The 15,528-nt window shown below is 43.2% G+C and overlaps 1 protein-coding gene across 5 annotated transcripts in view; it reads right to left on the minus strand.

Annotated features, from left to right (window-relative positions):
• Nucleotides 1–3,129: 3,129 nt before the first annotated feature.
• Nucleotides 3,130–15,528, minus strand: part of DDX4 (DEAD-box helicase 4) — a 125,313-nt gene continuing 112,914 nt past the window's right edge. For 3 of the 5 annotated variants that reach the window (XM_056547632.1, XM_056547624.1, XM_056547642.1), the window contains 4 exons: nucleotides 14,051–14,150; nucleotides 13,292–13,568; nucleotides 11,401–11,508; nucleotides 3,132–4,109 (listed from right to left, as the gene is read on the minus strand). In XM_056547632.1, the coding sequence (XP_056403607.1) occupies nucleotides 4,026–4,109; nucleotides 11,401–11,508; nucleotides 13,292–13,568; nucleotides 14,051–14,150 (569 nt within the window). In that variant the 3' untranslated portion in view covers nucleotides 3,132–4,025. Of the gene's footprint in view, nucleotides 4,110–11,400; nucleotides 11,509–13,291; nucleotides 13,569–14,050; nucleotides 14,151–15,528 lie in introns of all 5 variants that reach the window. The other 2 variants (XM_056547657.1, XM_056547650.1) reach the window with 2 other exon arrangements.

Consider the following 15,528-nt stretch of genomic DNA (forward strand, 5'->3'; position numbering starts at 1 on the left):
GTCCAGGCCTAATCATAAATATAGTCTTATTTCTATAGAGATCATAGTCGGTACAGCCACAAACTTCTGGATAATTTTTAATGTCACCTATTTAGTTTCCTGTTGATTGGTGACTGTTCTATAAACCCAACTTAGCTGTACTGCCTGTAAGGCTGAATTCACACCTTGTTTTCACAGTACGGGTGCTGGATTCAGCTGGGGGAGGGGAAAACCGGATGCTCCCTTACCCCAGCCGGACAAGCGCTGAAATCCATTTAACTTTAATGAGCCGACTGGAGTCAAACGGTGGCTCATTTTTGACCCGTATCCAGTTTTGTGACCGGACCTAAAACCGTAGTGCCTGGTTTTCCCCTCCCCCAGCACCCGTACTGTGAGAAAATGAAGTGTGAATACAGCCTAAAAAGGTCACCTGGAATCCAAGATCTGGGGCTCGGGCTGCCTGATAGGCTGGAAATGCAGATATAACCTAAGTTTTTTGTTTTAAGATGTTGTGTATTGCAATACATGTAGTTTTTGGGCTCCAGTAGCAAAAAAAACTAAACAAAAAAAAACAAAAAACCTCCTTGCTGCACCCTCCTGCATTGGCTGTAAAGATTCAATAGACAAAGCCTTTTGCACTGTTCTAGCATCCGTCTCTGCTCTGTAAAATCGAAAAGAAGTCAGTAAAGGATAGGGGACACCATCAATACCTATATGGTTATATTCTAATGTAAAACCACCATTAGAAGTAATAAGTGTAAAAAAAAAATTCAACTTTAATAATTCATCAATATTGATATATTTATAGATAAAACCAAAATAAAGTAAAACCGCATCACTGGAAATGATATATGCTCATAGGACTGTAAAGTACAGAAATCCATAACAAGGTAAAGTAAATTAAACAGTGCAAAGAGTGCCAAGATTAGACCATAGTATCAGCCTAGACAAACTATACTAACCCTGGTTTGTCAAGGACCACAAGCTGACCAGGATGGTTCAAACCTAACGCATATTTCGCCACAGCCTTCATCAGGGGATGACCTCTTACCAGTATGGCAGATATTTAAAGGGGTGCTCCACAGGAAGAGTTTTTACATTAACTGGTAGACTGAAGTTATACGGAAATTTTAATCCTGAGCCTCCAGGCTGCTGTATGCCCCTGAGGAAGTAGTGTATTGTTTCCACCATTGTCAGAAATTGTCCAGAGCAATGGCAAACCTCTCCTTCCCTGGACAATCTACAGAGCAAATCTCAGCTGCTTGAGAATCTACAGCAAGTTTGTTTAAAGGAGTTATCCAGGAATAAAGAAAACTTCTTCCAAAAATGGCACCCCACCCTCAGGCTGTGTGTGGTATTACAACTTGTCTCCATTCATTTCAATGATAATTAAGCAGCAATGTCACAAAACCTGAGGACAGGCGTGTATGTTTTTTTTCTTTTTTTATAGAATCAGCTATGTTTAAACCTAGATAACCCCCTTAATCTGAATCTCAGGAATCACCAGTTGCGAAACATTTGTTTAACATATGTGCAAAGTAAATACATGAAGGTTCACCATTATATATTTAAAAAAAAGTAAATTTGAACTGACCATCTGCATGTGCGCAGACCCTATGTCAATACAGAATATCCATATAAAAATTCACAAAAAAATGAAACAAATGTGCGCAAAATACATTAACAAAATTATGCAAAATCCAATAGGGTGAACAAATGTGTCAAGATGAAATAATGCACGGTTAAGAAAAATACCATCATTAACCATGCCATAATATTCAATGAAAGAAAAGTGCTAATACATAAAATTATAGTGATGAATAGGGAGATAATCCAAGTGATCAATGTATAAAAAGAAACTAAAGCAATTCACAGCGACAAATCGTGTCCAGAACGTGACAAATATAACCTAAATTTAAAAAAAACAAAAACACACAAAACTATGTGCTGAAAGGTGAAATCACATTTTGATCTATAAAGCATTGAATGTCTTGTTATCCCCCAAAAAATGCTTTACTCCGCTTGCTCTGCTAAATCAGTATTCTGACATTTCACAACCAGTGCGTTCTAGGTCATGTGACACAGGAGCTGGAACTATGATAAAGTAATAGGAAATCATGCAACACAATGCTATTACCCATCCAGGTGTTTTCATGTTAAAGAATTACTCCATCTACCCCAGTGTTTTCTAACCAGGGTGCCTCCAGCTGTTACAAAATGACTACATCTCCCAAGGCCCGGACAGACTTTGGCAACAGCTGGAGACACCTGGTTGGGAAAGACTGCTCTAACCAGTCCACACTTTGATATTCGTTCACAGGTACGATGCCATCCCCCTCAGACAAAGGCTGCACTGAAATGCTTGTCTGGGTTTGGTACCATAAGGGTCAGCTTTTTAGGTCATCCTAGTTCTATTGATTTGATACTTAAAGGGGTACTCCAGTGGAAAACTTTTCTTTTATCAACTGGTGCCAGAAAGTTAAACAGATTTGTAAATTACTTTTACTAAAAAAAAATCTTAATCCTTCCAGTAGTTATTAGCTGCTGAATACTACAGAGGGAATTCTTTTTGGAAAACAGAGCTCTCTGCTGACATCATGAGCACAGTGCTCTCTGCTGACATCTCTGTCCATTTTAAGAACTGTCCAGAGTAGGAGAAAATCCCCATAGCAAACATATGCTGCTCTGGTCAGTTCCTAAAATGATGCCAGCAGAGAGCACAGTGTTCCAAAAAGAAAATAATTTTCTCTGTAGTATACAGCAGCTAATAAGTACTGGAAGGATTAAGATTTTTTAATAGAAGTAATTTACAAATCTGTTTAACTTTCTGGCACCTGTAGATTTAAAAAAAAAAAAAAAAAAAAAAAAAAGTTTTCCCACTGGAGTACCCCTTTAATACTACAGTTTGTCATTTACTGTACCATATTTGTCATGTTTCCAGTGATGTCTTACACTGTTGATTTTATCTATGGATATACTGATCTTGCTGAACTATAAGGTTTTCTTTTTTTACATTTAATAAACAAGATGCCAAATGTAAGGGTTTTATCTAGTCTTATATAAAAATATAATATGGTGCTGGCACAGGAGGAATAAAAAAAAAAAAAATATATATATATATATATATATATATATATATATATATATATGTATATGTATAAAATCTCTCATACTTTGCTCTGATCCCCCACAGCTCAGATTCGCCTCTTTTCAGAATGGGGCTGCAGCAGATCGGATTAGGTAATCTTTTTCTCATCTTATTCCCGACTATATATAATTTTTTTGTTTTGAGGCTGTTTCACGTATCTCCAATTACACACAAAAAAAAAATGACTAAAGGTCAGGAGCCTCTCTGTCTATTGCTCCTCAGAAATGCACATTAGGAAACAATATGCTGTGGTGTCTTCTAAGCCATACAAGGTAATGTGATGCGCCGGTTGCCATATTGGAGATAAGAGCCTAGGAGGCAATAAGACATTCTGTTTACTAATGTATAGTTCTGGATAGGCTGCAGCACAGACCACGGTAGATCGCTCCGGCAATTTAGAAGCAGAATCCGCAATGAAAGCTGCGCAGAAGAATAATGTGCACTCCTGCAATGGCAATCTTCTGTATGATGGGAAACATACTTCAAATTTACTGAGTACTGCAACATACAACGCAACAAATTGCACTTAAGATAAAAAAAAACGCTTTGGTTGATATGGGAAAACGTCACTGCTTTTGCTTGATTTGGGCAGAAAACATTCAATTTATAATGGATAGATAACCCAGCTATGCCAAACAGTTCCAATCATGAAACCACCCGCAAACAGTAAAAAAATAGGTAAAGAAAAAAAGAAAACTTTAATTTTGTGCTCCAATCTCTTCAGAGCCGTTATTTACTACAAACCAAAATAAGAAATTATATAATTTTTTTTTTTAAACAAATGTTATATACTTTTAGCCAAGTAACCAAAATTTTCATATTTTTTTTTTCTTTTTACAAACATACAACAGAATGTTTCTGAAAAACCAAATGTGATCTCATGTGCGTGAACATTTCACTAGCCCCAGTCCTCATCTTCAGCCTGAGCAGCAGGTTGTGAGAAGCCTGCATTTCTGGTACCGTCCACTTGAAAGTTGGCTCTCTAAAGAAAAAAGAAAACATGGATTTATTGATGCAAATAGGAACTGAGCAGATGACTAGAGATGAGCGAATTTACATTAGATTCGATTCGTCACGAACTTCTCGGCTCAGCAGTTGATGACTTATCCTGCATAAATTAGTTCAGCTTTCAGGTGCTCTGGAAAAGGTGGATACAGTCCTAGGAAAGAGTCTCCTAGGACTGTATCCACCTTTTCCGGACCACCGGAAAGCTGAACTCATTTAGGCAGGAAAAGTCAGCGACCGCTGAGCCGAGAAGTTCGTGACGAATCGAATTTACTGTAAATTCGCTCATCTCTACAGATGACCAAGTGCAGCGTGTGGCAACGAAATCTTCACAAGTTTACAAAAGGCCTTAGCCCTGTGGCCCAGTTGGGGTAAGTTCACATCTACATCACAAATCGATGTATCACAGACCAGACCAATTTGGCTCAGTGTTGCATACTCTTTTTATAGGATATGTTTGTATTCATTTTCATATGTTTTACACATATACCTTATTGCTTATAAAGTTAAAACTATGTAAAAACTCTAAAACATGCAAGAAATAAAAAATTATACCCAACCCTACGCCACTAATATACTTCTATGGAGAAAACATTTACAACAGCATTCTATTTTTGTGGTACAGAATAGTGCATTCAGAACTGTTCTATCCCAGAAAAAAATATACACCAACATACAGGGGACAAAGACCGGTCCAAACTGGCATAATTTAACCCCTTGGGGACTCAGGGTTTTTCCACACTAGTTTTTTTTTCTCCTCACCTTTTAATTATAACCCTTTAAATTTTGCACCTACAGACCCATATGAGGGTTTTTTTTTGCGTTACCAATTCTACTTTGTAATGACATCAGTCATTTTACCCAAAAATCGACAGCAAAATGAAAAAAAGAATTGTGCGACAAAATTTGACAGAAAAAAAAAGAAAAACGCCATTTTGTAACTTTGTGGGCTTTTGTTTCTACAGAGTGCATTATTTGGTAAAAATTACACCTTCTCTTTTCTAAAGGTCCATACGATTAAAATGATCCCCTACTTATATAGGTTTGATTTTGTCGTACTTCTAGAAAAAAACCATAACTACATGCAGGAAAATTTATATGTTTAAAAATGTCATTTTCTGACGCCTATAACTTATTTTTCCGCATACGGGGATGTATGGAGGGCTCATTTTTTGCGCTGTGATCTGAAGTTTTTATTGGTAGCATTTTTGTTACCAAAAAGACGCTATTTTGGACTTTGGAATTTTTTTGCGCATACGCCATTGACAGTGTGGATTATTTAATTTATAGTTTGGGCATTTACACACGCGGCGATATCACATATGTTTATATTTTCATTTTTTTTTTTTTTTAAATGGGAAAAGGGGGGTGATTCAGACTTTTATTAAGGAAGAGATTAAATCACTTTTTTTTTTGCAATGCTATTGCCCCCATAGGGGACTATAACATGCATTACAATGATTCAATACACCGATCAATGCCATGCCATAGCATTGCATTGATCAGTGTTATCGGCGGTCGATTGCTCAAGCCTGGATTTCAGGCTTGGAGCAATCAATAGCCAACCGGACGCACAGGAGGCAGGTAAGGGACCGTCCTGATGTGTCCTAGCTGATCGGGACACCACGGTTTTACAGTGGTGATCCCGATCAAGCCGACTGAGCCGGGAATGCTTTTTTTTCAACATTTTAGACGCGGTGATCAACTTTGATCGTCGTGCCTAAAGGGTTAATAGTGTGCTTCACCGCGATAAGTGACGCGCGCTATTAGCCCCAGGTTACAGCTACCGTAAGCTGCCGGGGATCGACCAGATATGCCGCCAGGTCACCGCTTGACCCTGCATTATATCGCGGGAGGTACAGGTACACCCTGCCTCCCCAAGAGGTTAAGCAACTTCTACATAATAGAAGTCTATGGGTAGACCACAGCATACATTTAGGTACCACTTAAACGTATCTCCTGGCATACTGCCGCTAGAGGAAAAAAGTAATGTAAAAACATACAGGGCCGTGTATCAAACACCTCTGGGGTGGCTTAGGCTACTTTCCCACTGTCTCTGAGTTCCATTACAAAATCGCAGGAGTAGAACTCCTCCAGAAAAACACTTGACGGACCCCATGCAAAGTTGATGGGATCCTTTGGGACCCGGCGGTGCCCACTGTGCTCCAACCTGTTTAGGGTCTGGTAGGTGCGCCAAAAAAACTGAAAAAAACAAACTCCTAAGAGGACAGGGCATAGCGGCAATGTGAAGGTAGCCTTAGTCACAGCATCAGCTATAATTTTTGGAAAGCATTTTTAGTCCTTACTCATGTTAAAATAGTACCTGTCATTATGAATAACTTTTCAAAAGACCTAGTGACATGTCAAAAGCTTCGAACCGGGCTGAGTGTTACAGACCTCTGCTGATCAGGAGAACGAGCTGGGAATAGTCTGCTGCCGTGCACTCCACTTCCTGCCTCCCAACGCCTGTATTACGTGATCAGAAGCTCAGATCTACATGGCGAGTTTGTCTCGAACACGTGACACGTAGCCAGGACAGAACATGCTCAGCGCTAACCTCTCATGGCTCGTTCTTCAGATCAGCGGAGGTCTGAACAAACCTCTGCATATCAAAACTTAAAATGTCGCTTTCACATGTCAAAAGTTTTTCATTATGGCCATTTAAATTAGCCAATTCTTTTTGCTGGAAACTGCGCAGATTTTTATGCTTACCGTAAAATCTTTCTTGGAGGGTCCATTGGGGGACAGAGACCGTGGGGTATATGCTGCTGCCACTAGGAGGCTTGACACTAGGCAACAAAAGAAAGACGGCCCCTCCCAGTAGGATATACCCCGCCTACAGACTCCGAGCTATCCGTTTAGTCCCAAAGCAGTAGAAGAGGACTGACAGGTAAAGAAGAAAACAGTAACTGTCCGAGGAAACCACAGACAAAAATTACCCGAACCAACCCTTGGACAGGTAACCGAACCAACCCTCGGACAGGTAACCGAACCAAGGACACCAGAACAAATGGGTGGGTGCTGTGTCCCCCAATGGACCCTCCGATAAAGATTTCACGGTAAGCATAAAAATCTACTTTTCACGTTCGGCTCCATTGGGGGACACAGAGACCATGGGACGTACCAAAGCAGTCCCCGGGGTGGGAAAAAAAACTCAACTGAGCAACAGCCACCTGCAACACCTTGCGACCCGACCCAAACCAACAGCAGATGCAAAGGTATGCACCTGATAAAGTTTTGTAAGTGTGTGCAAGGATGACCAGGTGGCCGCATTACAGATTTGCAAGGCCAAAGCCCTATTGCAGAGAGCCCAGGAGGCACCGACGGAACGAGTGGAATGAGCTGAGACCCGGAAAGGAGGAGTCTTCCCCTTGCAGCAGTAAGCTTTCGAGATGGCAGAACGGATCCACCACGAAATGGTCACCTTCAAAGCAGTAAGTCCCTTACAACGACACTCAGTAAGCACAAAGAAAGTCACACTGGCAAAAGGAAGAAGTGACCGAAAGGTAAATCTGAAAGGCCCCGTACCACATGTGAAGCAAACTTTCCCTGGGATGGGACAGAGCTGGACACAAGAACGGAAGGACGATATCCTCATTTAGGTGAAAGATGGAGACCACCTCAGGCAAAAAAGGATGGGACCGGATGGAAAAAACTACTTTGTCCTGATGTGAAACCAGGTAGGGAGAACGGCAGGAAAGAGACGATAGTTCCAAAAATCTCCCAATGGAAGTGACCGCGCTTCCAGGAAAGGATACGAAGAGGAACATCACGGAGAGGTCCAAAGAGCCTACCCTGCAAGGCACTGAGAACCAGATTCAGATCCCAAGGGGGAGTAGGGAGATCTGTAAGGCAGGGCCACACAAGTAACACCCTGCAGAAAAGTCCAGTTGTGAGGATCGGACACCAGAGGACACTAAAAGAGAATGGAGAGAGCAGACACCTGACCCTTAAGGGAACAGAGAGCCATGCTTTGCTCCAGCCCGGACTGTAAAAAAAAAGTAAAAGTCGTGGGAGGGAAAACAACTGGAGAGAAGGAGTGAGATTCACACAATCGAAAGTAGGACCACCAAGTACGGTGATAAATCTTCACAGAGGAAGGCTTAAGCGAATTGATTATAGTGCGGATCGATTGGGGAAAAACCCCTGGCCCTAAGAACCGCGGTCTCAACCGCCACAGAGTCAAATGCAGCAACAGTAAATTGGGGTGGCAAAGGGGACCATGAGAGAGCATGTCAGGAAAAACTGGGAGGCGCAGAGGCACTTTGTCCACTAGTCGAACCACGTCAGCATACCAAGCTTGCCTGGGCCAGTCTGGAGCCATGAGAATAGCGTGGAAGCCCTCCGCTTTGAGCTTCCCCAGGACCCTGGGAAGGGAGGAAGAGAAGGGAAGAGATAGGGGATAACTAGGGCATCTAAGACTAGGGCCAGGTGATCCCGGGACTTCGCGACAAACTTTCTGGTTGTGGCGGGACGCAAATAGGTCCACGTCCGGAGTGCCCCAGAGGTTGCAGATGTCCGCAAACAGCTCTAGATGAAGAGACCAGGGGTCGGCTGAAGAAGTTTGCCTCCCAATTTTCCACTCCAGAAAGTCAATCGCCGAGATGGAGGAAACAGAGTTCTGTCCAGAGAAGGATCCTGGAGACCTCGGCCATCGCGGCGGGGCTGAGAGTGCCGCCCTGACGATTGACATATGCCACAGCCGTGGAGTTGTCTGACTGGACATGAACAGGACGGTCCTTGAGAAGGTGCTCCCAAAGGAGGAGACAAAAGGTAAATTGCCCAAAGTTCCAGGATGTAGATGGGGAGGAGAGCTTCCTGGGAGAACAAACTGCCTTGGACTGTCAGATCCCAGAAAACTTCCGGAACTGGGATGATCACTCCCTGAGCGAGAAGGGTCCGAAGTGCGACCCAAAAAGCTGCCGCCAAGGAAGGAGAACAAGGAGGGCGGGATCGAAAAAAAGCGCTCCCTTGGAAAGGAAGCAAACTCGATCTGATAGCCTTTGGAAACAACATCTCGGACCCAAGAGTCCTGCAAGTGGGCAGCCCAAACATCTCGGAAAAGGGACAAACAATCTCCCACCCACGAAGAAAGTTGGGGGTGAGGGCGTCCCTTCAAGTGGAGGGAGGCTTACGGGTGCCCGACTTGTCCACAAAACGTCCGGAACGGTTATCAGATTTCCAGGGACGGGCCTTGAAGAAAGGAGCCTTCTTATCCTGTGAGGGTGCCGGTCTGGACGCCCGACCCGAGCCAAAAGATCGAAAGGAGGTAGACTTCCTGCGGGAATCTGTACAGCGAGGTTTATTCTGTAGTAATAAGGAGCTCTTACCTCCAGTAGCCTAGGAGATAATTTCATCCAGGCATTTCCCGAAGAGTCGGGTCCCAGCCAAAGGAAGCTCAGTGAGAGAGTTCTTGGAAGCGGCAACGGCATCCCAGGCCTTGAGCCATATGGAGCAACGAAGCACTACTAGGTTATCTGTGGCAAAAGCTGTACAATGGGCAGACTGCATATAAGCAGAGAACAAAGTCTCCAGCATCGGAGAGTTGAAGCGCAAGATCCGGCAAATCTTCCGAAGGGCCCCGGACAAAATGCCCTGGCGGAGTTGGGAAGCCAAGAAAAAGGACTTTGCTTCCTGCCTTCGCTTCTGCTTGGGTGTCCAAAGAAGAACCCGCCGCTTCAAATTCGAATTTGGCCAGATTTTCAATCCTCTTGTCTGCCGGGTCCTTTAAGGATGCCGCATCTGCCAAAGGTGGAGTAGTCGCTGTCAACAGATGGGAAACCGGAGGATCCACAGCCTGTAGAGATGTCCATTTTGCAATGAGGTCATGGGCAAAGGGAAACTGTGCCTGAACCTTCTTAGTCCCTTGAAAGCGTTTGTCTGGATGCTTCCATGCTGTTTCCAGTAAGGTGTCAAATTAAGCATGAGAGTTGAAAACCTTAGGAGAGTGACAGGAATGGTGAAAGGAAACTTCTGGAGCTGGGGGGCAACCTAAAGAGCAGGGGGGCAGAGCCAGGAAAAGCCAGGCCCTCATTGGACATAAATGTAAAAATTATAGGCCAGGTGAGAAAATGGGCCGGATCACCGGCGAAAAGCCAGTCGGCGGGGAGTGGGCGGAGCCAATTGCCAAAATTAGGCCGTAGCAACGGCCTCAATTTATACCCTTTGTGCTCCGGACGCTTTACCAGGAGCACGTCCGGAGAAGGGAAAAAGCTGCCGGCCGTGTGCATGAAGCGTGGCCGACCGAGAAGATAAACCCCTGGCGCTCGTCGCCTGTGGAGACGGACGAAACTAAAGTAAATGCTGGTACGCCCAGTGAAAATAGTATTTACATGTCCACATTAAGCACCACTGCACATGTCCCCTATGTTCAGAATGGCCAAGCAGGAACTGCCTTTAGAAATAAAAAGGAGTGGGCCCAAAACAGGGGGGCTACAGAGGTTGAGAAACCTGAATAAAGGCTATAAACCTAGTAAAAAGAGTAGGAATACTCACCTTGTCCCTAGAAACTTACCTACTGAAGTCTTCGGCCAGCTATTATACGCCTGCATCATGCCGGCCTGAGACAGCAAGACAAGCAGGGTAGGTAGGTGGACCTGGACCCAAAGGTGCAACCCCAGGTGCTGACTGGTGGCGGGAAGGGGTTGACAGTGCATAACTCTATGCCTGTGCCCCTTCTTTGCAAATGGGGAAACAGTGAGCGCTATGCTCCTGAGCCCCCACCTAAAGAGAGAGGAATAAAAGGGAGAGAAAAATCTAAATACACGTCCCTAAACTAAAAAATAAGAAAATAAACTACCAGGTCTGGAGAACTCCAGACCTGTGTCTGCCTCCTACGGACACTAAGCTAAAACTGATAGCTCAGAGTGTGCAGGCGGGGTATATCCTGCTGGGAGGGGCAGACTTTCTTTTGTTGCCTAGTGTGAAGCCTCCTAGTGGCAGCAGCATATACCCCACGGTCTCTGTGTCCCCCAATGGAGCCGAACGAGAAAACCAACGTGTGAACAATCCACTAAGGCGAAAAAAAAAAATGAACTCTTGTTGATAGGGAAAAACTTTGTTGAACAGCTTTGATGCATGGGAGCTAGATCTATAAAAATAAAAAGCACAAATCAGGTCGCTTTGGAATATTAAGCCACTTTTCCTTTGCACCACTATTGCAAACAATTTTCAGATTTCACAACCACCGAATGTTTTATGTTGTTCTAGTAACATTCTTGTAAACTTATGCCAAATATAGTAGACTGGTAGCATTATATAAGACTTGCCTTTCTGCTATCCACTGAAGCAAAGTTGCTTGGATGTGAACCATAGCTTGAAGTGCCATGGGCACTGAATGCAACCTCTTCAAGCCAAGCAGGTACCTCCTGGTGTGCCTAATTGGAAGAAATAATATGTGAAATATTAGATATTTGCTCTACGAACAGTTTAAAAAAAATGTGAACAATTCACATCCCATACTCAAGCTGAAAGTAGTTCCACGTTGGCCGGATCCCACTGTGTATAAATGTCATGATGGATCCCTACCAATAGTTTATCGTCATTTAAAAAAAAATTTTAAACTCCGGCCTAACGAATGGTGTTCAAGGGAACGTATGGCCTATATAATACATATATTTTTTACTGATTAAAACCCGATACTGGAACTATTTTTTTAAATCTGTTTCTATGGTCAGATTGTAATTTTATTTAGCAACTTATTACAGGGCAGCCATCTTCCCTGAACTGTTAACCACTTCACACAGAATTCCATATATCTATCTTATGGTGACTGGAGTCCTAGCACCCCCTCAGGGGGATTACACCTAGTGTGGCCCACACTTACAACCCAACTGAAAGAAGAGAAAACAATAAAATATGCAGCAGTCTACCTCCTACAGACACAAGGCTAAAACTGGTTAGCGTAGGTTGGAGATCGATAGCCTGCTTGGATGGAGCCAACAACTTAATTCCTAGTGTTGCCTCCTAATGGCAAGGGCCTGTAAGTTTTTTACGTTCAGGTCATTATATTTTATAGTTTGAACATTTAGCATGCAGCTACACCAAATATGTTTTATTTACATTTTGATATTTGAAAAGAAAAAAAAAAAATGTGAAAAAGGGAAGTGATTTAACATTGATCAATGTTTTTGGCACTCCACTTATTACTTATATAGGCTGCCTGTATCCTCCAGTCGTTATCTTAACTAATCGAAACCAGTCAATTTCACTGTATATGTCCCGATCAACCCCTACAACCACCTGGCAACTGTATTTTTTTTCCGTCTAAGATCACGCGATCTGTTTTGATTTAAAGGGTCAATATTGGTCGTCTGCTTGATTGCTGATGTCTGGTAATAGCAGTGAGTCTTGGCTGCTGATAGCAGCCATATCTCACCAGTTTTCATGTGAGCTCAGCTCCTCAGCTTGCTTAAAAGTCCTGTTGATGATGCAGGGCGTAAATGTAAATCATGCATCCATAAGTAGCTTAAGGTGTACTCCGGCCCTGGGCATCTTATCACGTATCCTTTGGATAAGATGTCTGATTGTGGTGTGTCCGGCCACAGGGACTGCCTGTGATCTTCGGGCTGGCACCCCAGCGTTCTGAACCTTTTATGTTCAGAACACCGACTTTGGGCTTCCGTGTTTGTGAAGTCACGCCACGCCCCCTCCATTCATGTCTCTGGGAGGGTGATAAGATGTCTAGGTGCAAAGTACCCCTTTTAAGGGGTACTCCGCCCACAGACATCTTATCCCCTATCCAAAGGATAGGGTATAATATGTCTGATCGTGGGGGTACCACTGCTGGGACCCCCCCTCGAACTCCGTGCAGCACCTGGAATTCTTAACAGTTTGTTTAGAACACTGGGACCGAAGACGTGACATCAAGCTCCCTCGTGACGTCACACCATGCCCCCTCCAATCAGGTCTATCCTTTATATAGAGGATAAGATGCCTATGTGCAGAGTATCCCTTTAAGCAGGCCCTGTGGTCATTTCCAAGTAAGTGAGTTGCTTGATAGCCGGAGTGTGAAGAACCTTAGGCTGTCCAGGCATACTAGTTTTCTTCCCCCAAAATCTGGACAAGCACATACTGGTAACTGAATTTGCATCCCACCCAAAGCCTCCGATTTGTATAGAAATCATATATAAGTGCACAACCAGTCAATGCTCGACTTACATCGGCTAAAACTTTTACAAGCCCTCGGGCAATTTTCTGGTCATCATCCTGTGTCCTGTCAAAAAAGGAAATTGCTTTTCCAGTGTTGCCACAACGTCCTGTACGTCCAATTCTGTGAACATACTCGTCAACATCTCCCGGGATGTCAAAATTTATCACATGAAGAACGTTCTCGATATCTAGACCTCTGGCAGCAACAGATGTGGCAACAATTACAGGACATTGTCCAGTACGGAAATCGCCCAGTGCCTTCTCCCTCTCTCTCTGTTCTCGGTCCCTAAAGAAAATAAATAAATTAATGAATAGAAATTTCCCAAGATATATATTTGTCCTAACTGCATTACGTGATTTTGTCTGACAGCATGAAACATGTGCAGGGATTGCAACCCTGATGCACTATGGTTTAACTCAAACAACTGGGTGTGAACACGGTAACTAGTCATAAAGGCGGATTGTGACAGCAGTTTCCTGCCCTATCAACACAGAGAGGGAGAGAAGTAACACTGAGGGCCAGGAGCAGCTTCAGGGACCACTACTTTCACTACCTACCTGGATTGTGGCAGCTTTTTATTTTTATTAACAATTTTTTTCTGAAACACTACCGAACTAGTACAATTGTTCCAGGACTCCACTTCCTGGTGGCCGTGATTTCGGCATAACACAGCTGACAAGTTCCTTTTAAAATGTCTAAGTTTATAGTATGTTTTAGTATTAACAAAATGCAAATCTGGACCAATTTCTTTAAATATCCACACTTACCCGTGAATACTTGTTGAAGGTATATGTTCTTGACAAAGAAATGTAGCAATGAAATCTGCACACTTTTTAGTATTCACAAAAACCATTGTGCGCTCATGACCTAAAACATTTACATAAAGGTTAGGTAAAAATAAAATGTTAATTGAATGGCACAGTTTAACAAATGACATCCTCTAATGCAAAGGGATCTGGTCTTGGAAACAAATATCCTATAAAAAAGACTATAGGGGTTGAAAAGCCCCCCTGACACTAAAGTTGACATTGGGCGTCGAGAGACGCAGTTGCACACCACCCAAGGGTATGTTCACACTACAAAATTCAGCTTTAAGATTCTGCTGCACTAATCTAACATTGGCGTGAATAGGTCTTCCATTTACCCATTCACTGGCCAGAGAAATTAACATTCATTCTTTGAATTCTTTCTACAAAACTACACTCAGACTGTATGGGCATCAATGGCATCAATGCTAAACCAATGGATTTTGGCAGTGGCTACTCAATCTCTGACCCGGAAAATCAACTTACCATCAGCGCTCCCACTGTGCCTTCATTGTCTTGCTCCGGTTCCCCACAGTGATCACCTTCCTGAAGCTGCAGCCAGAAGCACCCAGGTCCAAAGTGTCAGAATACTGCTCAGCGAATAGCTGGCAGCAATGTCCTGCCTCGGTCAGGGATTTGCTTAGCAGCAGTATTCGCTGGGCCCGGGTACAATACATTCATGCTGCAGCTTCAGGAAGATCGCAGCAGGACACCAGAGGCACCACTGAAACGCTAGAAGTGATTAGATTTTTTTTTATACCCCACATAAGTACAAAAAATACCCTCCTGCCAGAGTTCTCCTTTCAAAATATAAAAGAAAAAAAATAAAATAAATGTGTCAAAGATAAACAATAAATACATTTTGGCATCCCCATGTGTGTAATCATCCAAACTGTTCATTTAAAATGTAATTGATCCTGCAAAGTGAACACGTAAACAAAAAATGCACCAACAATATTTCTGATGTTTGGTGACATCACATAAAAGAATAAAAAAAAAGTGATAAAAGTTGGATCTACACATTAAATGTACCAATAAAGACTAGAGATGAAAGCACTAAAAATGAGCTACAGGGGTGAAAATGCCCAGTGAAAAAATGCTGTCCCAGTTGCTATTGCCTGTGTCTCTGTGAGGAGACAAAATACAGGAAGTGAAGGCAGGACTAGCAGGGCTCTGTAGGCTTCTGGCTTGTCAATAATCCTGCTGCGCGAACCTAAGGCATGTCCCAGAGCCCAGCTTGTCGGCCAGCGCCCAAAGCCCAGCTTGTCGGCCAGCGCCCAGCAATTTTGGCATTTGGAATAATTTAATTGTACGGACAATTGCGCACACGGGGATACCACCCAGATGGCTTACATATGTGAAAGTAATGCAATTACACTGATCTTTGTTTTCGGCGCTCGATTGCTAAGGGCTGCCTTAACCCCTTAAGGACTCAGGGT

Source organism: Hyla sarda, chromosome 1, assembly GCF_029499605.1.
Source record: "Hyla sarda isolate aHylSar1 chromosome 1, aHylSar1.hap1, whole genome shotgun sequence".
Lineage (NCBI taxonomy): Eukaryota > Metazoa > Chordata > Amphibia > Anura > Hylidae > Hyla > Hyla sarda.